Raw genomic sequence first — 23,958 nt, forward strand, 5'->3', positions numbered from 1 at the left:
GGATTTGCTGAGTAGTACTATGGTGTTGCTGCAAACCAAACTGTTCTTTAGGGAGGACGTTTAGGTCATTTACTGAGGTTTGGAGTCGTGAGAGGATGACCTTCTCCGCAACCTTACCCAGATTGGAGATGAGGCTGATTGGACAATAATTTTGTGGTAGGTGTGGGTCTTTGCCTGGTTTATGTATAGGAATTACATCAGCCAGTTTCCAGGTGGAAGGAAAATAGTGAAATCTTAAAATTGCATTTATTATACTGGTCAGGTGCACTACTGCTTTTCAGGGCAGACGTTTGATCACCCGATTAGTAATGCCATCTGGCCCAGGAGCTTTTTTGTTCTTTAATTTTTTAATAATGTCATATATCTCAGCAGATGATGTTGGTGCAATATGGTCAGTGTTGGTGATAGGAAGTTTGAGTGAGTGTCTGACCTTGCTGTGAATCTTATACATGTGGTCAAAGTCAAGGTTTTCATAGCCTGCATTGCTCCTCCAAATTGTATGCTATTACTTCTGCTTTGTCTACATCTGTGTGAGCAAGGTCCTGGTCAGAGAATATTGGGAGGAAGGGATCTGTCTCTGTTTTCGATATTTTTCAGTAGTCCCCAGATGAAGTGATCAGTAGGTGAAATGGAGGCTAACTTTTCTTCCCATTTTTGGTCTCTATGAGCTTTGAGCGCATCTCTTACTGCCCCATTTAATCTGTTTAGATTTCTTTTATCTTGTGGCGCAAACGTGTTATGGAATCTTTTCCTAGCTCTGTTTTTGTCTCTGATCAAGTTCATGATGTCTTCAGGCAAACGATCTGGCTTGCGGACAGATTTGTAGGAGGTAGCTACTGTTATTGCAGAATTAATTTGTTGTGTGAGATTTTTAACTGCAGTTTCTACTTCTTCTTTTGTGCATATGTGAGGAACAGGTCCAATATAATCCTTCAGTGCTGATGACAGTCTTTCCCTTTAGGTTGTGATCAGATGATAGTTCATCCATAGATATAATGCTGTATTGAAGTTTGATATCCTGCAGGATAGCTATACCCAAGATGTCAGCAGTGCCAAACGTACTGAGATTAGTTGGTTCGGTGGGGCCTGCCACAACAGCGTTGCTTGATCCTAAGTAATTGGAAAGGATGCAACCATTTTTGTTGGTGGTTGAGCAATTCCACGTAGGGTGCTTGGAGTTCAGATCCCTGGCTATAATGGTCGGCTCGCTGACGCATAAGATGGCATTTAGGTCAAAGTATAGTAGAGATTTTTGGGGAGGGTTGTAAGCTGAGTAGATTTTCAATCTGCCAGCAGAACTGGTGACTACTTCCACGCCTATGATCTCAAGGTTAGTGGTTAAAGGGTTGCTCACAGAGTGGTGCTTAATATAATTTTAAATAAAGATGGCAGTGCCACCACCTCTGTAGAGTAATCTATCATTTCTGTATAGGCGATAACCCCTTATTTTAGGATTGTCTGAGGGTCTTAAACGAGTTTCACTGATTAATAAAACATCTGGTTGATACCTATATGTGAAATCTCGGAGTTCCAGAATTTTGTTTTTGAAGCCATTTGCATTCCAAGCAATGATCTGAAGAGATGCTGGAATGAGTTTGTTACTATTCATTTATGAGAGCTGCGAGGATGACCTGCGTTTCACGAAGAAATCTTTTAGTGGAGGTTTCAGTAGGATTTGATAGGCTGAAATTTTGTAGCATGTTTGTTAGTGAGGCTGTAATAACAGCTGTTAGATTTCTAGGTGATGTTGGTTGATTTTGTTCTGGTATTGGTCTATTTGTGCAGGTCACATCGGCATAACTTCTTGTTTGCTTTTGGGTGTCTCTATTTTTGGAGTTCTCCGATTGTGGCCGCTGAGTCTTTGGTTTTGATGCCTGGGCCTCTGGTGTTCTTGTACTGTAGGAGGAGGGCTGATTGACTGCCTCCATCTGTCTGTTCTTTGGGTGCTGAGTAGATCCTTTGTAGTTCGCAGGATGAGGGCCACCGTAGTTGGCACATTTGGCCGAGGTAGTCCTCGTCTTAGTGCAGGTATTGGTTGGGTGGCTGTCCCCACATTTCAAACATCTATATTCAGCTCTACATAGATTCTGGGCATGGCCAAACTTCTGGCACCTGTGGCACTGCCCAGAAGATGATCTTTTCTGGAGTGACAATGAGACCACAGACTGTTTTTAAGTTGTAGATATCCTTGTATATTTTATGAATCTCTACTAGGACTAATGGCATGGGAGTCTTGTCTGCTTTATACATTCTGCTGACCTTGACTGGAGGCAGATCCTGAAAATTCAGGTCAGCAGCTATTTCTGCTGTGTCAATGTCTTCACAGACACCACGAAGGACCACTTTTAAGTTTTTTTCGGAGCAGAGCGGAAAGGAATGATACTGGATGCCTCTGTCATCCAGTTCTTTGGTCAACCTTCTACAGTCTGTCACTATTGCTGGCTGGATCTTTATGCCTTCATCCATGTTTTTGGCCTTGATGAAGCCAATGTGCAGATTGGACATTGTAGATCTTAAAGCTGCCCGCTTCTGCTATTTTCTAAGGATGATCGGAGGCACCTTTTCTTTGGGAGAAATAGCAGCGTCCGAACCCTGAGAATCCTGTTCCATTTCATTATTGTCATTGTGCGGTTCTTCAGTTGTTCTTCGCTTTTTGCGTGCATGCACTTCTACAAAGTCTGAAGTGAAGGAGTAGAAGGCACCGATTCTAATTGATCTTCTGAGACAACATCTGTGACACTTTCTGGGGGAACGTATCGTAAAGTTTCACTTTTCCCGGCCAATTGTTGTTAAGTAGTTCACCTAGTCTTATAAATTCTTTATATACCTCCTCAAATATTGTCTCATTTAGCTGTTTTTCCATGATTATCAGTGCGAAGTATCTTTATAAAAAAAAAAAAAAAAAAAAAATGCTTACCGTGCAGTTGTAGTCTTACCGGCACTGCTACAAGACTCTGTGCTGTTTTGGCAAGAGCACTGAATCAAAAATTGCATGATCTTCAAGACACATAGTATAATAAAACGCACCACAATTCCGAAACTGACCGAGGACATCACTTAATTCATTCAAACAAAAGAAATACACCTAAATTCTTAACTATTAACTACATTATAGCAACAAGAAACACGAGCAAAAGCTGAACAAAAAATCTGCTTAAACCAGAGAATGTTGTGGCTTGTCTCTATCCTGTGCTGCGCCAATCCAAACTTATCGGATATGTTGTGATGAATGTATGATTGATGTTCTTGTATTCTTTTTTCTATAGAGCATTTGGTTTGTCCAAAGTACGACAGATTACAGTTACAAGGAACTTATACACCAGACAGAGACATAGTTGACCATTTATCTTTAGAAGAGGGGAAATAGGTGGATATTTTGTGAATAGGGATATAAGCAGTGGTGAGCTATAAGGGGCTCGCAAGAGCCGTTTGTTAAATTTTTCTCAAATTCACAAGCCCCTTGTTCTTCTTGTTTACTTTTTTTATTTTTTCAAAAAAAAAAAAATTTTTTTTTAAACATATTAAGCGACAAACTCATACAGTAACCTACAAAAATTAGTCTATTCAGCAGCGTATGAATTATTGTTTTTCAACTCCTCTATAACGAATGCGCCCAAGTTTGAAAATAAATAAGTGCATGCACTATCTTTACTCTTCTCCTTTCTGGTAGCCAATCAAATGTTTTTCAAAAGATTAAAAAAGATTTCATTCTTATTATTCATTCAAACGCCGATACTTTATAGTTTACTATATTCAGCAAGAAACTCTCTGATTCCTATCTTTGAGTTTCTTATTCAGTTTTAAAACTATGTGGGATTTAATATCCCCTTAATTTTAGTAATTCTTATTATATTTTAATAGTTAAAAAATGTTTTTCTTATGTAAGATCAATTAACACAGTTGATTGTGTGCAAGTATTTCATGTTTAGATCATGAAATATTTGTTTAAAAATGACAGCCTTTAGAGGTTGATTGTCCTCTCACATTTTTTGATTGGAATTTGTACACAAGCTGTATTAATAAAAGGTTTTGTGTGAAATACGGCTTTTTCCCCCCCCCCCCCTCGACGATGCGAGCCCTTTGTTCAAATTTCCATAGCTCACCACTGGATATAAGTGGCTGTTAAATCACATTTATTCAGAATTCTTGAAATTGGTTCCGAAATCCCAGAAATATATGGAATTGGAACTCGATGTATTGATTCTTTGTTGTTCTGCAGGAATAGAACAGATGTTGTGTAGTTTTTTCGGAGAAGCCATTTAATTTCATGTGATGTTGGATAGTTGAAAGTTCTTTCTGTAATTCATGGGAAGTTAAGCAATTAGTTCTAGCTCGTCGAATGAAACATTTTATGATTCCTGTTTTTTGATAAGGATGATGGGCAGATTGTTTGAGAATGTAATGTCCAGTAAAAGTCGCTATAAATTCCAACGCCTATTCGAAGAACGTGCTGAGACCTTACTTCAACGCCCTAACTTGAATCAAATGATTGTATTTCCTTGTCAAAAATATGGGAAAGTTTAATCCGGATAACTCACTAAAAAAATTTTTTTTTTAAATTGAGACCTTTAATTCTTATTAGCCTAATGTTATCTTTAATTGAATTTATAAATTAAAATTGTCACATCAAATGTGAATTAATACCTATAATTTATTCATCACTCTGATGAAATTTATCTCTCTTTAATGCTTAGCAATGTAACATCATATGGCTTGTTCTGCTTTTGAATGATCAATTGTTTGCATTCTACCTTGTAAAAACTGTTCCTATCAAGCTACTGAGGGTAGTCTGTTAGTTTCAGACTGAAATATTTGGCAAACATGAAAATATTCTTGTGTTAACATGTTTATAATTCTTAATTTAATGTCACAAGTGTCTCTCAAGAATACAATAATACAGTCATCCCTCAAGGTTCCGTTCCATCTGGCAGGGCGTAAATCGGTTCGGACGTAAGTCAATACATTATACCAACAGAGTTATAGGGATTAGGGACTTAACAGCAATAAGTATACTGTCATTTTAATTTTTAAATCTTATTATAAAACTGTACTGTACATTACTGCTACTATAAAACAGGAGAATAATCACCTAAATCTTCCTCCATAATCACATCTTCATTACCTTCCCTATGTGATGGACCAAGCTGCGGCTCTTCCGGTGTAACCATTGTTTTTTTTAATGAAAATGTCCAATGTGCTTTGCTTATTCCTCTTCTTTTCATCATAAATTTCTTTATAGCAAGCAAACGTAACATGTACTTTCCTTTCTACTAATAAGTAGTGTTCAACATTGGGGTCCATGTCTTCAACCATTTTGAGAACATCTCTAACTGCAGAGAAAATTTCTGCAAGACCTTTCGCTGTGAATTGTTTCACTACCTCTCCTTGTTTCTCTTTTTTCCCTTCCTTTTCTTGTTCTTCCTCTTCTGCAACAAGTTGTTCCTCCAGTTCGACCAATTCTTCATTGGTCAAATCTTCAGGGGCACTTTCTATGAATTGAACTATGTCATCATCATTCACTTCGAGATTCACATTGTTTGCTAGCCCCACTATTTCTTCACTCAATTTACAAAGTTATTCTTTTTTTTTTCTTCAAAACTTTCAAAATCGTGCAAAAACCTTTTTAATGTCTTTTTCCATATGCCACTCATAGAATGAGAGATCACTTCATACCAAAGTACAGCAATATTTTTAATATCATGATAAATATTGAATGCTTTCCAGAATTGCAAGAGTCTGGTCATTTCCTTCAGTAGCAAAAATGGCTTATGAAAAAGTTCTCCATAGATAATAAGAGAGATCAGGGAGTTCTTCACTACAAGAACTCCCTGATCCATCGGTTGGATCAATGAAGTAGCGTTTGGAGAGAGAAACATTACCTTGATCATGGTGAAGATCATCGATATAAGATGGATGACCTGGAGCATTATCTAGAATTAATAAAATTTTAAATTCAACATTTTCTTTCACACAACAGCTTTCTATTTCACTTGTATTACAGTTGATTAAGGTATCCACAAACAATTTTTGACTCATTCATAGATTCTTATATCTCCACTAATGAACTAGAAGAGTACGCTTCCTAATGTTTTTGAAAGCTCGTTTACTCCCTAACAGAATCTTAACACGGTCTTTAAGAGCTTTGAAACCAGGATGGATTTTAGCTTTTTGTGGATGAATTGTCCGTTCGGGCATTTTTTTCCGAAACAAGGAGGTCTCATCCATATTAAATATTTGCCGTGACAAATAATTTTCATCTGTAATAATTTTATCCAATTTCTCCTTGGCAGTCTTCTCATCAGAACTTGCAGATTTACCATACATTTTCACATTATGCAATGCAAAATGCTGCTTGAATCTCATGAACCAACCAGCGCTTTTGGTTGAGGTCAGCTATGCATGATGGAAGTAGCTTTTCCAATCACTGATAGTACCTTGTCGTTGCTTCGTCACTAGTGTTGAACTTGTAACTTCGTTTCAAGAAGTTGTAAGTTCTTGCATTGTTGCTAAATAAAAACCTTTTTACTTTATGCTTGCTTGTGTCTGGTTCGAAAGTATAGTCAAAAATGTTATTTATTCCTTTATGTGGTCACAGACGTATCTATGAATGGACGACTGTAATAATAATATACATATAAAAAACCTGGGTTTTTTCATATAATTCCTCCACATTACTTTACCCCCACTTTCCAAAAACCCTCTTCCTTTAACAGCCTAATAGCAGATGAATGCATATCGCTGGGATAAGGAGACAGCAAACAACATCCAGAAAGGTATGTCCGAATTTTCTTCTTATATTTCTCTTCATATATCAGTTTTATAACACTTCAGTAATGCCCTAAGTTTGGAGTAAAGAGCCAATGACATTGTAAAAAAAAGGAGCACTCCTAAATGAAAGTAAGCTATATTAGCCATTAAAATAATTGCTTACTGCTATTCTGAACCTGACCCAATGGTAGTGTGTTGAGGGGCTTCCAATCACTCAGTGCATAATTTTGCTCTTGTCTATGCTGCCAAATCATGCCTGGAGAGAAGCCATGTAGTGGTTTTCAGGGAGCACTATTAAGGCCATACTATGGACTGATCAGTTTTTGCATTTATTAATATTAAAAAATGGCCCATTTATTTGTCCAAGTTAAAAGGTAATTCAAATTTTCCTGTAGAGAATTAACATTAGCAATACACGTGACAATTTTACCTAACTTAGAATTGTCAGCAAACATTTGAAGATCCCCAGTCAATCCACATGACATAAAATAGTTCATTCTAAAACTGATAGTACCCACCACTGATCACCATCTTTTTCTGAGAGAAATATTTGGGATTCAAACACAGCCTACTGGTTGGAGAGTGGCAATGTTATTTGCTCGGTCAAACAAGCTCATAAATATAAGGCAAGGCCTGACTTTGATAGATGGTAGTTCTTCATGTAACTTCTCTGTTATTTTAAATGGACAATGCTGTTCTTCCATTCTTGCTAATTTAAGGGGGGGGGACACACTCACGGCTGCTCCTTTGTGGAAATGGCTGTGGAAGAGAATTCTGAACATGTTTTTTTTAAACATTAATCCTTCCTCTTGTTCTGAATGCTCCTGTGATTAGTGTAGAATAAAGTGCAATGGCCCCTTAGGCCCACTGCTGTTTTTACACTTTATACTAACTATCCCATTCTGGTTTGTTATCAGTGGTACACTTATAACTTAGAGATTTTCTCACATTCTTACACTCAAATGCATCATGAGTATCTATGTACTCTCTCAACACTCCTCCACCCCCACTCCAAAAAAGCTCTAGTCTCCCTGATTTTTCACATCCAATCTCACCTCATTCAACAATACATGATAGTATCATACCTTTTGAAATGCCATTATATGTTGATCTGTTGTGGTGGGCGGTAGATGGCGTTGATGGAGATGATTCGTAGTAGAGGTTCGGTGTAGTGGTTGAGACAGTTGTAGGTATCCTCCCGCGATGAGTCGTCAGACTCCTTGGAGGTATCAGGAATAATAATAATAATAATAATAATAATAATAATAATAATAAAGGCTATTTTTTTTCCCTGCTCTTGTTTCTGAAGCAATAAAAATGAATTTTGTGCTTCCAGTCATGGTCTGCAATGATAGATGACTATCTGGCTATCTAAATGACAAAAGTTTGTTAGGATCCAAACTTTGTCACTTTAAATTGTTAACAAGCCTGGGGACAAACCTAAGTAATTGCATCTTCCATTTGAACTTTAATGATTAACAGATTTGATTTTCATTTATTATTATTATATGCCTATATATATTTTATTTCACTATTGAACTGTTTTTTTATTTTATTTTATTTTTTTATGCGAATAACATAAATAGTCATAAGCCCAACAAAATGCTAGAGGATGAAAGAGCAATAAAAATGTTAATTTCATAAGACAATTTTGGCAATAAAGTTTATTATATTGGGCTATTCTCTGTCTTCCTGAGTAGCATGGAAAAAAAAAGAGTTAGGATAACTTAATATTCTGCTGCAAGCGCTGTCCACTTTATTTTTGTAGTAACTATTTAACCATCCCCACACAAATCTCCCCTTTGCACACCCAACTACAAGTTTTATTGAACTTGGGATAGTTTATTTGGTTTTGCTGGACTGGATTTCGTAATAGAGTAGTTATGCGGCTGACAGCAAAATAGTTTGCAGAACATATTATTATTACGTGATACCTCCAAGGACTCATCAAGCGAGGGCACTCTACAATACTCCGTCTCCAGTACAACTATACAGAACGCCACTACTATCATCATCTACATACAATGGCATCTACTGCCCGCCGCTAGTTACTATTATTATTATTATTTTGTCTATAAATTGCGTGTGTCATCATGGCGATGTGTTTGTATGCGGGTTTTTTTTCTCCCGAGTTTACAGGAGAAAAAAAGCCCTGCTACCTCCATATGAAATCGGCTAACTCGCCTTCAATTGAAAAAAAAAATCCATATAAAGAGTCGTCTCGTCACCATGAGAATCGGACTTAGGCCTTTTCCAATCGAAGGGTGCAATTTACCGGTCCTACAGATGTCTCAGTATTTGCAAATCTACTTCTCCTATGTAAATGAACTCCTAGAGCAGCTATATAGCAGAAACTTACAATTATACAAACGAGAAAAAAAAAAGTTCTCACCATGTATACGGGGGGGGGGGGGGAGATTGTTTAAATTATGTATTGGAATTTATTTGAAGATAAAACTGCTCCCTTTGCCCAATTCGACCATATCAGTTTTTTATTTGGGGAATGCACAAAATATAAATTCTGAAATAACACAAAGAATTATGTAACATCTGTGACTGATTTCCTAATCGATGCTTAGGTCGCCGTATTTAACAGTAAAATAACGTTTCTTCAGTAATGTTAAAGACGTTTATTTTTCGCTTGTCGTTGGTACACTTGTGACTAGAATAACAATAAATTGTTATAAAATGACCAAATTCGGTCATTTAATCATTTTGTTGCTTGCGCTTCAAACTGTAGATCTTATCACGGGGTAAGAGGAAAGTTATCTCAAGACATATGAAGGAGAACTACAACGATTTCAGATATTAAAGTTGTACTCTGCTTATTTTATGTACCATCAATCGACACAGTTTATATGGGATAAACTGATTCGATTATCAAAACCACTCTTAAAAGTTCAATAACACATACACATTAATATGCTATAACACTTTCTTTTGTTGTTGTTGTTCACTTATAAGATCAAAATACTGTCTTACCTATATTGGTAACATGTGCTACAGGAATTTTCATTTGAATTTTCCATGTGTATGACATTCCGATAACATTGTTAAACTAAATTCGGGCTTCGGGAATGCTCTGATCATCCTCCTAGCAGAAAGTAAAACTTGCAAGTAAGAAAAAACATTCCGCTCTACCTAGACAGTCGGTTCTGTTCACACCTTCAGTTGTCCCTACCTTCCAAGCTGTATTTACAAAGCAAAACAAAAGGGCCACTAGACATGAAGCTCAGACAGATGAAAAAAAAAAAGGATCCGGCTCTTCTACACACAAAGCTTTTCACCCAGCTCGATTCAGCATGTTCCCTCTCTTCCACCCCATATACACGCACTCCCCACATCACGAAATCTGTACTCCTCCAACCCACGGAATGCATAAATCACACAGCGAAACCACAGCATGTTGACTCGTTAAAAACCTTCCCTTCAGATAGGAAAGGTCTGTTATCGTTTGCTGGTAAAACTAGCTATTATTACAGTCTTCTTCAGTATCTCCTCCCAAGTTAAACAGAATATCTGTTTTAATGCTTTTTCAGATGCTCAGTGCTAGATCGTATATAAATGGGCCCAACGTACACAAAGCCAACAGGTTTTCGTCAATGGGATTTAAAATATTCTTTTATCCATGCTTATTTATCTAAATACTTATAAACTACAATGCAAAATAGTTCTTGGAATATACGATAATTCTGAAAAAGAATGTCAGATAAGATAAGGTATCAGTTTTTTTTTTTTTGTTGTTGTTTTTTAAATCTCACTTCCCCTTAAGGTGTTAATCTCCATAGATCAAATTAACGTTATGATAGTTAATACAATCTACTTAACTGCCATTTCTCTCAAAACGTGTATCAATAGATAAAATAGGGAGGGGGGGATGAGAGAACTTTATAATGGTAGTACTCAGGAGTGCATTACTATATTAATACCAAACTTTTTTGATGGTGGTAAGTTCTTGAAAGCGATTTCGGAATTTTTAAAGTAAAAGGACTGGAGATTGAAAGTTTAGCAATGTTTGTATTTCAATCGCTTGAATATTGGTAAGAAAAATTATTATTATTATATTTATTTTTTACTTTAAAGGTGGAGGGGGGGGGGTATCAGAAGCCGGGAGCAGACTGGCCGTGTACTATCGGGAATTTGTCCCGTTGGCTGTCGTGCAGAAATACCCGTCACAATTTTTTTTAAAACACATTCAAGCGTTCATTTTTATTCAAAACAATTTATTCGTATTTATACGAACATGAATAATATGCTTCCGAAAGACGAGCAGCAAATACGACGATGTAAAAAAAAAAAGTATTGCTAATTCTACTGATGATAGAAACATGCAGACGATTTATCAACGAGGTACCACGTATAATACATGAATGGTGCTAAGCAAAATGTTTTGTACTTAAGTGAAGTTTCACTCACAACAAAATAAACGGGTTAGGTGATTGAGAGTTGTTTATCAGTGAGTACAGGCGTGTTTATCAGCGCTCCTTGTAGTATTACAGCAGTGATTAAGTTTTGTTTTTAATGATTAGTTCAGAGTTCCTTTCAACATTAAAATTAAAATAGTGATTGTTTGATGTTCTCATATAGCGTCAACAGCGTGCTCGATCATCAGAGCAGGTAAGACTTTTATTTTTATCTTCAAAAACATTTTCCAGACCCTCTCCTGTTCCCCGCCCTGTGCAGCACTCGGTGGTTGAAGGGACAAGGCAGGTCATTCCCCCACTTCAAGTCTAGATTATGGATTCACCATATGAAGATCTCTCCTTCAAAGAACTTCTAGCTATCTTTCGGCAAATTGGTAACATCTTAAACACAAAATGGCCAGGAAAGGTAGAAGTTCATCAGATTATGGAGGTCGAGACAGAAGACCCTCAAACCTCCGAACTTTCTCCTAGCCTTACACATGACAGCGTCAATTCCTCCGCTGCAGTAACTGTCATAGATTCTAATGATTACCAGGAAGTCAGAAGAAAGAAGAGAAAGAACGAGTCTCTTGCTGCAGATCCTGAATCTGCACCTCAAATGGACACATCAGCACAATCTAGTGCAAGAATAGAGACAAATATACCGACACAGCCTAAAGAGAGGATCCCACCAGTATTCTTGCGATCTAAGGAAAAATGGTCGTTGCTTGCAGAGACGATGAAGAAAAATAACATCAAGTTCTCATCAGCCAAAAATGCAAATGATGGAGTCCGCATACAGCCTGAAGGAACAACGGACTACCGCCAGCTCACCAGACTTATGGACGATCATAAATTTCCATACCATACCTACCAACTTAAAAGTGAAAAGAACCTCAAGGTAGTGATCAGAGGTTTGGTAGAAAACATAACATCAGAAGAAATTGCTACTGACCTTAGATTACAAGGCTTGGAGCCGATCAAGATTTCTCGAATGTATCGAGCAGACAAGCGCCCTATGCCTCCGGTCTTAGTAGAGATCAGTAAAGATCAGAGAGAAATTTACGATCTTAAGGTAGTCTGCAACTTGGTTATCAAGACCGAACCACTGAGAAGAAAGGCATCCGCTGGTCAATGCCATCGCTGCCAAAAATTTGGGCATGCGCAAATGTTATGCAGAGCAGACTACAAGTGTGGTGGCAGCCATCCCTCACATACTTGCGTCAAACCAAAGACCACACCTGCTAAATGTGCGAACTGCAGTGGCCCACATCCTGCAAATTACAAGGGTTGTTCTCTCCACCCATCCAACCTTCAAAAGCCTAGACAGGAGTTAATCCAGCCCACTCAGAAAAATACTGTGAGATCTGTGCCTGAAATCAAAGCGCAAAAAGTTACACCAGATAAATCTTATGCTTCCGTGGTTTCCTCGAGTAACACTAAGGTATCCCCTGCAACTAGCAGTCAAAATTCTTCAGCAATTCTCGCTGCCTCACTAGGGGAAATGCTAATGGCCTTCAGCAAAACAAATCCAAGCCAGGCCGACACCAACAAATTCCTTAGGAATACTCAAGTCATCTTCTCCATGATTAATGACTAATCCGGCTTCAACATCAAATTCCATGCAGATAATATTCTGGAATGCAAACGGTCTTAACAACAAAATTTTGGAATTACAGGAACTTACAGATCAATTGCAAATTGATATTCTCCTCATTAACGAGACTCACCTACGTCCCTGCGATAATCCCAAACTCAGAAACTACTCGTTACTTAGAAATGACAGACTTAATGCCAGAGGTGGAGGCACTGCCATCTTTGTTAGAAGAAACATTCGCTATAATGAGATTAAGAAGATTAATACTTCTAACCTCTAGGAGACAGGCATAGAAATTCATACCAACAATGCAGGCAGCTTAAAAATTTATTCTGTATACAACCCCCCTGGCAAACCTCTACTCCCCTCTGATCTCTCCCAGCTACTAGATACAAATGAAGCAATAATTGTAGCAGGAGATCTTAATTCCAAGCACCCTTTAGAACAGCAAGAGTTCTAACAACAATGGAATGATCCTCTACAACTTTGCCTTGAAGAGAAATATTGTTATTGCAGGCCCGATTGAGCCTGCAATAACAACACATTACGGAGCGATCGGCAGACCTGATGTTTTGGATATTACTATTTTTAACAATATTTCCCATCAATTCCGACTTCAAGTGGTTGACGAGCTAAGCTCAGATCACAATCCAGTTACTCTTAAGTTTAGGGGAGGAACCTGAGCTCATTCCCAGCCAGTCCCACACTAACTTTGCAAAATTCAAGGCTAAAATGAACTCTATCATAGACTCAGTACCCACTATTTCCACCCGTGAAGAAATTGACACGGCAGTCAACAATCTTGAATGTAAAATACACGCTGGCTTATCCGCAGCTTGCTCTATTTCCACCCCAGCTCAAGTTAACTTACTTCCTGCAGAAATCCTTGGTCTGATCAGGAACAAAAATAGGCTCAGACGCCGCTATCACAACACGCTATCTCCGCAAGACCGTCGAGAACTAAATAGAGCGTCCAACCTCGTCCGTTACGCTTTAAAAGATCACAGAAACCAGCAATGGGAAAGAAAACTCTGTTCTCTCAAAACTGAAGATAATTCTCTGTGGAAATTGACTAAAGCTCTCCGTACAGATCGCTCGAACATCCAGCCCATTCACGGAGAAAGAGGTCTTGTTTACAGAGATAATGAAAAAGCGGAAGCTCTCGTTCAGGCGCTCCAACTTCAGTGACGCCCTAATTATGCACAAGCGGATCTAGTCTTCATAGAAAAAATACATCGTAGGGTACGCTCTGTGCTTCGGCAACCTTGTAGCTGTGAAAATATCTGCCCCACCTCACCTAAAGAGGTCTATTCAATCATTAAGAAGCTTAAAAACAAAAAAGCCCCTGGTCCAGACGAAGTTACCAACAAAACAATTAAAGCCCTCCCACACAAAGCTGTCATGCATTTAGTAGCCATTATCAATGCAATTCTGAGAATTAATTATTTCCCCTCAAGATGGAAACAAGCCGATATTTTCCTTATTCTCAAGCCTGGTAAAGCACCTCAGATGCCACAGAACTATAGACCTATCAGTCTTCTATCATGCCTAGGAAAAATAGCAGAAAGAGTCATTCTCAACCGACTTAATGAGGAGGTAAATAAAAATAACATAATTCCAAAAGAACAATTTGGTTTCTGTACTGGACATAGCACTACACAGCAAATTCACAGACTGACTGAGTTCATCATTACAGGCTTTAACTGGAAACAGCACACAGGAGCTATCTTTCTAGATGTTGCAAAAGCTTTCAATAAGGTGTGGTACAAAGGTCTCATCTACAAATTAATTGCAGCCAACACCCCTCTTTATCTTACCAAAATTATTAACTCCTTTCTACAGGACCGTAAAATTTAGGTTAAGTTGCGTGGAATTAGATCCTCACTGAAAAAAAATCACTGCTGGTGTCCCTCAAGGCTCGCTGCTCTCACCGCTGCTTTTTAACATCTTTGTTTCTGATGTTCCTAGCACATCACTAACCACTATAGCTAGTTATGCGGATGATATGGCAATTCTTAGCAGATCTCTCAGGCCTAATATAGCTACTCAGCGATTACAAACTGCAGCAACAAATTTAGAAGACTGGTTCAAAAAATGGAGAATATCTGTAAATGCCGATAAAAGCACTGCCATTCTATTCACAAGAAGACAAGCATCTCATGTTGGAGAAGTTAAACTTTTTAACACAGCCATCCCATGGAGATCTAGCACCAAATATCTAGGCATTCAACTTGATAACCGTTTAAACTTTAACTCCCACATAGTTTATGCATGCAAAAAAGCAAACTCTGCAATTGTACAACTCTATTCTCTCCTCAATAGAAGAAGTCAAGTCAGCACTGATAACAAACTACGGATCTACAAAACAATTATCAGACCATCGTTAACTTACGGATCGCCAGCCTGGGGTTACACTTCCCCCACTAACATCAAAAAGCTACAAGTTATACAAAACAAGTGCCTCCGTATAATCTTCAACGCTCCGTGGTTTGTCAGAAATACTCTCTTACATCGAGATGCCGATATTCCAGATATTCCCACTTTCCTCCATAACAGTGCTGCTGCTTATTTTGCCAAAGCAGCTGTTCATCCAAATCAACTCATTCAAGAGTCATCTAATTATGACGAACACGATAGGTGGAAACATAAGCGCCCGAAAGCTGCTTTGCTTATCGATTCTGGTACCTCCGTACAACCCTAAATAGGGTGAGCCAGGTGCTCGCTAACATTTAATACACGACTATTACATACCGATTAAGGGATCGAAGTCCACGGGACTGTTGTCCATCAAGCCACATCAGGTTATCAACAAAATAAACTACAGTATTTCTCTTTTTTGGAGTTTGGGTGTTTTTTTTCGAATATCATACAGGGGAGAATTCAGTAAACGCGACTCAGAGTTTACTGAATTTTAAATACAATTTTTGATAATGTCAACATGACAGATGTTATGTTTTACTGTGATATTCTACAATTATTTTACGAAATTTCAGAATTGATAAATTTAATAAAGATGCGCTTTACAACGCCAAGATAACTTTTCAAATATCACAACCGCTTCAAACTATTTCTACAGACACTTGGGCACACATGTCCATTATCTAATATTTTCCTAATATGTAGAATGATTTAGAGTACATCTGAGAAATTATCAGAAATTTCAAGAAATTTTGAAGTCCTCCTTGCAGTATTAGCATTTGTAATGAATGCAAATGAAGTCTTGGAAATCTGAAAAGTCCGATATGTTCGTTGAAACTGATTTTAAAAATAAATGGACTGAAATTTTTAAAAAAATTTTAAAAATGGAAAAACTGGCGCCAATAACATACAGAAATCCAAAAGAAACTAAATGTCATATAAAAAAGACTTCATAAAATAATGATGAGAATGTTCTTAATGTTTGGCATCAAAAAACAATTTGCTTTAAAAATATATTTCATAATATAAAGTGGTTGGTTTGTGGGCCGTTGGGTATAGTGACCAGATTATCCAAGGAACAATGCTGGACACGTTCCACTTGGTGCATAACTTTTGTTTCCTGCTTTGCAGGTTTGCCTTCCCTCCGGGCGTATATTCCAAAATTGCTGTATTTCTTCTTATCCCAACAGAAACATAATCATACCTTTTCAATAAAATATTCTGCTTTTATTCTTGTTATTATTACTAATTAATAATATTGTTACTGCTAAACTATCAAGAAATTTTTATTTAAATTCTCAATAATGGATGCAAAAGTAAATATCCCCCCCAAAAAAATTATTTATACAATGAATAGATATTTATTAAAAGCAACCTTTATTTAAATTCTTAATAATATATGCAAAAGTAAATATCACACAAAACTTATTTATCTTATACAATGAATATCTATTAAAACTCTCCAAATGAACAATTTAAACATATTTTTCGGAAGAATGAATCCTTTTCAATAATTCATCATCCTCTGATATTTCACTCATAAAATCTTCACAGGAATCAGCCATATTATATTTTACAATAAGAATGGCCTTTATTGTCTCAAGCTTTAATTGTGTTTTCTCTGCAGTCCATAATTTATTCACAACTGAAAATACTCTTTAAAAGTTTGGCATATATCAAAAAATAATTTTACATGAAAAAGTTCCTCAGAATAAACAACTAATGTATGTTCGTAGTTTACTCTTTCTGTTAAGGTGAATAAAATATTTCAAATGCTGTACAAGACCGGTAAATACTGTACATCTGGTCACATAACCATTGGGCCTATTTTGGTGTCGGTAGTCTCGAGAACTCAGTTCAGAATATTTTAATACTACTACGAATTTTCCTTACAATTGCTCTAAGTGTTGCTAGTTGTGAGAGGAGTTTTTCTATATAAAATTGATTAATAATTACCTACATTACTATGAAATAGACTTCGCCAATATCATCGACGATTTTGCTAACAGAAAAGCAAGAAAAATAGCATTTTAGAATGTTGAAACTAAAATTTTACTTCAAAAGTAAACATAGTGTTTTGATTTATTTCCCTATACGTCGTTTTGACTTTTTGTAGTATTTTTGTTGTGTATTGAGAGGGACGGCAAACTCAGGGATCACCCCGCGCTGCAAAAGCTCTAGCTACACCACTGAGTATTACTTATCCTAAAATAGGCGACTGCATTCGAATTTCCAAAGATTAAAAAAAAAAAAAAGAAAGAAAGAAAGAAAGAAAGACGGTGATTGTCTAACTTAATCTACATATAAAGGCTTTATATTTTGCAAGTGTCTTTATACACATACCGAACCACTGAATTAGAAACTCCGCAGAAATAAGAAATGGTTTCTGTATAGGCAGGGCCGGCTAAAGGTTTTGTGGAACCTCGGGAATAAGTTATTAGTGGGATCCCAAAATATTTGCAAAAAAATAATTTTTTTATCGAAAAATCATATAATTTTATTATACATATACATATATAGTTATATACTAAAATATTTCCCATATCAATGCATCTCTGAAACATCTAAAATTCTATTATCAAATTTTCTTAGAAATTTGAAAGTGCAGACCCCTCTGAGCGCGGGGTCTCGGTCTGAGGCCCGAAAAACCAACGTCTGAGCCGGCACTGCGTATAAACATGCGACTACCAATGCAGATCTTCAATTCCCTGCATATAGTTGGATGAGATATGAGTCAGGAACAGCCTTCATTAAATGCTTCGGTAAGAATAGAGTCAGTATCTGTTTGTTATACTCCTCAGTATCTAGGATACTGAGGAATATAATAACATATAGTATCTAGGATACTGAGGAATATAATAACAATATGTTGCAATTACTACAAAAAATACTCTTTTCTTGATAGAGATCCAGTGCGCGAACTTCGTAACCGTAACTAACAACCTCTACAGAATTTTCTAGAAATTTACGATTGTCTCTTCACTTCATCCTTTGATCCCCCGATTATATGGATTGCCAAAAATTCACAAGGAAAATACTCCACTTAGATCCATTTTAGAAGGCATTGATTCTCCTACATATAATCCTTCAAAATATTTGGCCAAAACTCTAAAATGCTTATCAGGCTCAACTTCCTATTTTCTTAAGAATTCTGAAGATTTTTTCGAATGTAAAATACTTACATATTCAAAAGAGATGGAATTATGGCTAGTTTTAATGTCCTTTCATTCTTTACTAATGTGCGTACAGAGGAAGTTCTTACTCTTTTAGAGGATAAGTTACCAAAAAAAAAAAAAAAAAAAAGTTATGTCTTTACTGACCCATCGCGTTAATTCTGGCTATTTTCTTTGTAAAGATACTTACAAACAGAACTTTGGCTTGGCCATGAGCAATACGTTATCTCCCATACTAGCAAATTTATACTTAGAAACATTTGAAGAAAAAGCTAATCACCTCATTTCATTAAAGACTGGGGTTATGAAAGAGATAAATAGATGATATTTTCTTAATCTGCAGTTATGAACCTGATTCCTGAAAAGAGTTCCTATACCATCTCAACAGTCAACACCCGAAAATACAATTTACTTCAGAATTAGTATCAGCTAGGTGTCAAACTCACTCCTGTATCGGAAAAATTGAAAATCTCCATTTATAGAAAACCCACTCCCACCAACAGAACTTCATGAACAAACCCATCATTATCCACCTCCAAAACTTGGCATCATCTCGACACTAGATAAACGTGCTCACCCTCTCCTCTGTGAAGAAAAGGATATCAACAAATAACTATAGTTTCTTCTTACAACCTTTCAGAAAAATGGTTATTCGAAACAGACAGAAAGCTACTTTTAATTCACCTCCTCGCCGTATTGAAGATAGGAATGATGTAAAAGGCTATACGCCTGTACCGTATATCAGCTCCGTTTCTCCTAAGTTAGCTAAAGTTCTCAAGAAATTTAAAATCCGGACTTCTTTCAATCCTCTGCCCAAACTCCATTTCTTACCCAGTGCACTTAACAAAAAAATATCCCAGCGTTTACCATTTTTGGTGCAAACTGAAACATGTCCTATTTTTCAGTCTGACATGTCCAACGTGTCAGAGTGAAAAATCCATTGAATTACGTCTGGAAGAGCATGTGAGAGACACAACATATGGCAGAACTAGAGCCAGCGCACTGTCTAATCAGGTCCTTAATTCTACTGACCCTAATGATAAAAATTTTCTCATCTAGTCATCTGTATAACAAATCAAAGAACATCTTTAGATGCCATGACGTACTCTAGAGAAGAATTGTGGAATCTAGGGAAATCGTCCTCAATCCATTATATCTGAGCACTAACCTGAGCTATAATCTTTCTGATGTCACTGTGCTGCTACCAACTTTTGGCGTTCGCGAAATCATGACCAACAATACTGTGGTATCCAGAGCGCCTTCAAATGTTAGTAATACGTTAGCTATTGTCTCACAATGTTTTGTGTGTGTGTGTGTGTGTGTCTTTTCACGTAATACACCCGATGAAGTCTTCTAAGAATACGAAACTAGTTGTGCGTTTACTTCCTTCTATCTTGCTAGATCTTTTTTTTTTTTTTTTTTGGCGGGGGGGGGGGGGAAGAGACCATCCCAATAGTTAAGACCATGAGAACCACTACTGTAGAAAATTCCAGTCACGAGTGAAGCTGGATAGTCTCAACAAAAAAAGGAAAGGTAACAGCTGTCTATATGCTAGCCAAAGTTGGCAGAGCCTGGAGTTACAGATGGTTTATCAATAGGTTTTTCCGCTGCTGTGGTGATATCTTTTATGAAGGAAAGAGTCTATTGTCAAGTATTAACTATTCGCAGTACTGTCGAAAGGGTGTAGCATGCAGCCTGCCTCATGGCGCTCGTTCAGCCATATTGCGGTAGGCGCCTTCGCTACCGTAGCAAGTGAGGAAAGAAATTTTTCCAAGCTTAAAACGATAAAAAATTATTTGCGAACAACAATGACCCAAGAAAGATTGGTTGGTCTAGCAACTATATCAAGAGAGGCGGACATAGCTTATAATTTAAATTTAGAAGAGCTTATAAAGTTTTATGCGATATCCCCGTAGAGCAAACATTTAATTAATATTATTATGTAATCGTTTTGTATTAATGTTTTTCTTGTAATAAAAACAAAATAGCAATTGGATATTTTCTTATATTTTTGTCTTATAATCCATTAGGGGCGATATTTAATTGTTTGCTTCAGGGAGCGATCTAATCTGGCGACGGCCCGGACTATTCGGTTAATACTTCGCAACAGAACCTTTCCTTCATAATATAAAATAGAATAAAATATTCTATTATGTTCTCAAGTTATGCAGACTGGACGAATAGGGTGTAATACAGCTAGCCATATTCAACATTAGATCCCTCCCTACACAACAAAATATCATGATGTAACCATTATTTCGTTCTCTTCTTTCCATCTTCGTATCAGTACACATTTGTGCATTTATCTATTCGATTCAAGCACTCCCCCACATCCACACAACAAAGTGTAGACATGTATTTTAAAGATAAATTTCCCTTCTGTTCTGTTAACCTAAACTATTTAACCATAACATATTTACTGAATAATCATAGCACACTCGATATAAGAACTACAATTTATTTTGAATTGTGACGCATTGGACTTCACAATACAAAATAAATTAAATTAATATCATGAATTATTCCATGGAGGGGGGGGGGGATATAATAAGCTCTCGAGTAGACAATGAAAGCTTAATTGCGCAAGGCGGGAAAAATTTTGAAAAATATATTTACAATAAATGGCCAAACGTTTACACACATACAAATATTCGATATCGAATATTATTATTATTATTATTAACAGAGCCTTCCAGGAAGTGAAAGCCTCATCGAGGGAGGCAACATACTACACACACACCTGCTATCATACTTATTCTTGAATTCAATCACACTGTTTGCACTCACAGCATCCAAAAGCAATCCATTCCAATCACGCACCACCCTCTGAGAGAAAAATCTAGCTTATAATCTAGCTCACACCCTCTTGGCGGCCTTCATTCTCAGCTTCAAGGATGCCCTCTCGTCCTTTCCCCACCCTCCATAAATTGAAAAATTCCATCAATTGAAATCCAAATACAAATTGAAGTTTGTAAGTCTCGATCATATCATCTCTCTCTCTCCTGTTTACTAGTGTCTGCAGTCTACAAATTCTCAATCCGTCTTCAAAATCAGTACTCCACAATCCTGATATAATTTTTAACACTCTCTTTGTACTCTCTCTCCAATACATCAGAATCACAACGGAAACCAGCAGACCAGACCTGCACACAATAGTCCAAGTGAGGTCTTATCAAGGCCTTGTAAAGAGGCAAAATAACACCCTTATCTTTACATGTGAACGTGCTTTCAGCATTGCAATTATCGTTTGAGTTGTATTTGCAATTTTTGCCACATGGCCCTGAAGTAGTTCAACTTCCTATTTATTAACACTCCGAGATCCCTAGCCTCAACTGTTTCTTCAAGCCTAATCCCACCAATATAATACGACATTGGATATCTAATCATGCCGAAGTGAATGACTACATTTACTTACATTGAACTGACACCCATTTTCCCACACCCACAATTCCAACCTATTCACACAAAGACTGCATATCAGCAGCATATCTATCTTTGCATTATCAGCAAATAGCTGTATGTCGCTTGTCAAATCCTTCCCAATATCATTAATGTACAGATTGAATAACACTGGACCAAGCACTGATCCTTGTGGTACAACACTTTTTTTTTCATTATTATTTATTTATTTTTTTTTTTATGGGCAGTACTACCTATACTGGTGGCATGGCAATGCCATGCCACCAATGTGCCCTGTAGGGCCCTCGAGGAAAAAAAAACCTTGCAGAATCAGATCCCCCGAATACCACTTTTTGATATCTGTCAGTCAGCCATCATTTTATCCATGCTAATATTGTATAACCCAAACCCATTTTCTCCAATTTATGCAACAGTCTACCATGCTGTGTTCTGTCAAAAGCCTTAGCAAAATCCAAAAGTATCATGGTGTATCCATTTCTCTTGTCAATTTCAATGATAACATTGTTATAGAATGTGAGCAAGTTGCTAAAACATGACCTTCATGATCTTTACACCTCCCTTGTGTAATGGAATTACCATACATTCCTTCCATTCCTGTGGAATCATCATCCCTGTTCTGAGACTCATATTAAACATCCTGGTCAAAGGAATGGCTAGTTCAGCTGAACATTTATTTAGCTGAACTAGCTGCTATTCCATCAGTCCCTATTGCTGAATTCTTATTCGATTTGTGCAACAGCTCTAATACATCGGCCTCTCACACCTGTTTCTTCATCTAGTGAAAAGGTGACAGTGAACTCAATGTTGCGTTCACCAGGTTGATAGCTTTTAACGAAATTGGCACTCATTAACTGAACAACCTCTTCTACATCTGTAACCCTCCCGCCATCTGAATTTAGAAGTTATTCTTTCATATTCATATTCATTCTTTCTTTTAGTTACAGCATATCGACAGAGTTCTTGTGGGCTGTCTTTAGCACGCAGAGCCACTTTCTTTTCATACTCAGACTTTGCTTTCCGTACAAGAGTTGTGACTCTTCTAGCCTGCTGCTTATAACGTTCATAACGGACGTCATCCTTATGCAAACGGTGTTCCTTCCACATCGTCCTTTTCTTACGAATCTCTTGTTTAATAAGATTACACATCCATTTGACTCCTACTCTATTTATTCTTCGAACTCTCGGGACACGTTCTGATATCGCATCATTTAAGTATTGTTTATGCTTCCCATGCACTGTCGATATTCTTTCCATTCCAGCAACCGATTTCATTCCACTGAACTCAGTATACTCTTCAGTTGGTCATAATTTCCTGCTTTGTAGTTCAACATGTAACCTTTTCTGAATGGAACATTCAGAAAAGATAAACTTAGTCATTTCCCAAGTGAGTACCGCATGATCAGTCACCAACTGGAGACAGAATAGTTACGTCTTTAACTGAAACGCCCTTTGACCCTATAATCAAATCTAACACCCTTTGACCTCGAATTCCTTCTGTCACATCCCGCTTGAGGAAGTTCGATAAATGAATTTTCATTTATCGAACAGCTCGATAAATGAATTTTCATTCTTCTCATGAGATACTACTGCTATCCCAATATTTGAATAAATAAAGTCTTCCATTATGATTACTCTTTTCGGGCTCATCTCTATTTTGTGATGCATTTCCTCATCACTAGCAACCGATCTACCAGGTCTCTATCAACACCCCACTTTGTAATAAGTCTTGTTGGCTTCCACCTTACACCAGATAGCTTCAAACTCACTGCCACATGAAATATTGTTAGTAGTATTACTACAATCATAGGTCTCAACTCTAACTGGATTTAAGTCATCCGATATCATTAGCAGCACGCCCCCTTCTCTCCTATCCTCTCTATCCTTCCTAAAAATACTGTACCCATGACACTCGATACCGGTTAGTTCTGATTCTAATAGCCAGGTCTCACTAATACCTACAATCTGAGGTCGCAACATATTGACTAATGCAGAAACTGTATCCCTTTGTTTCTGATACCCCTAGCTTTCGTGTACAGACATAATAATAATCTACCTGTTTGTTCTTTTGTATTGTCCTGTCTGCAGTCTGCCTGACACAGTTGGGCAACTTGCAGATCTTTATTATTCTGTAATACCTTACAAATGTAGACATCTTTGCACACATGATGGGTCCGATTTA

The 23,958-nt window shown here is 37.2% G+C and overlaps 1 protein-coding gene across 4 annotated transcripts in view; it reads right to left on the bottom strand.

The window, feature by feature from the left end:
- LOC150109592 (activin receptor type-1-like) overlaps window positions 1-23,958 on the bottom strand; it is a 238,237-nt gene that overhangs the window by 157,162 nt on the left and 57,117 nt on the right. Inside the window, exon 1 of one of the 4 annotated variants that reach the window (XM_090409141.1) lies at window positions 9,751-10,325. The exons of the other annotated variants lie outside the window; for them this stretch is intronic. Within the exon in view, the coding sequence (XP_090265267.1) occupies window positions 9,751-9,808 (58 nt within the window). The 5' untranslated portion in view covers window positions 9,809-10,325. Of the gene's footprint in view, window positions 1-9,750; window positions 10,326-23,958 lie in introns of those variants that run through there. 4 annotated transcript variants of the gene reach the window in all.

Source organism: Typopeltis vanoorti, chromosome 2 (assembly GCF_054136105.1).
Source record: "Typopeltis vanoorti isolate ZY-2024b chromosome 2, IOZ_Tvanoo_1.0, whole genome shotgun sequence".
In the NCBI taxonomy this organism is placed as follows: Eukaryota; Metazoa; Arthropoda; class Arachnida; order Uropygi; family Thelyphonidae; genus Typopeltis; species Typopeltis vanoorti.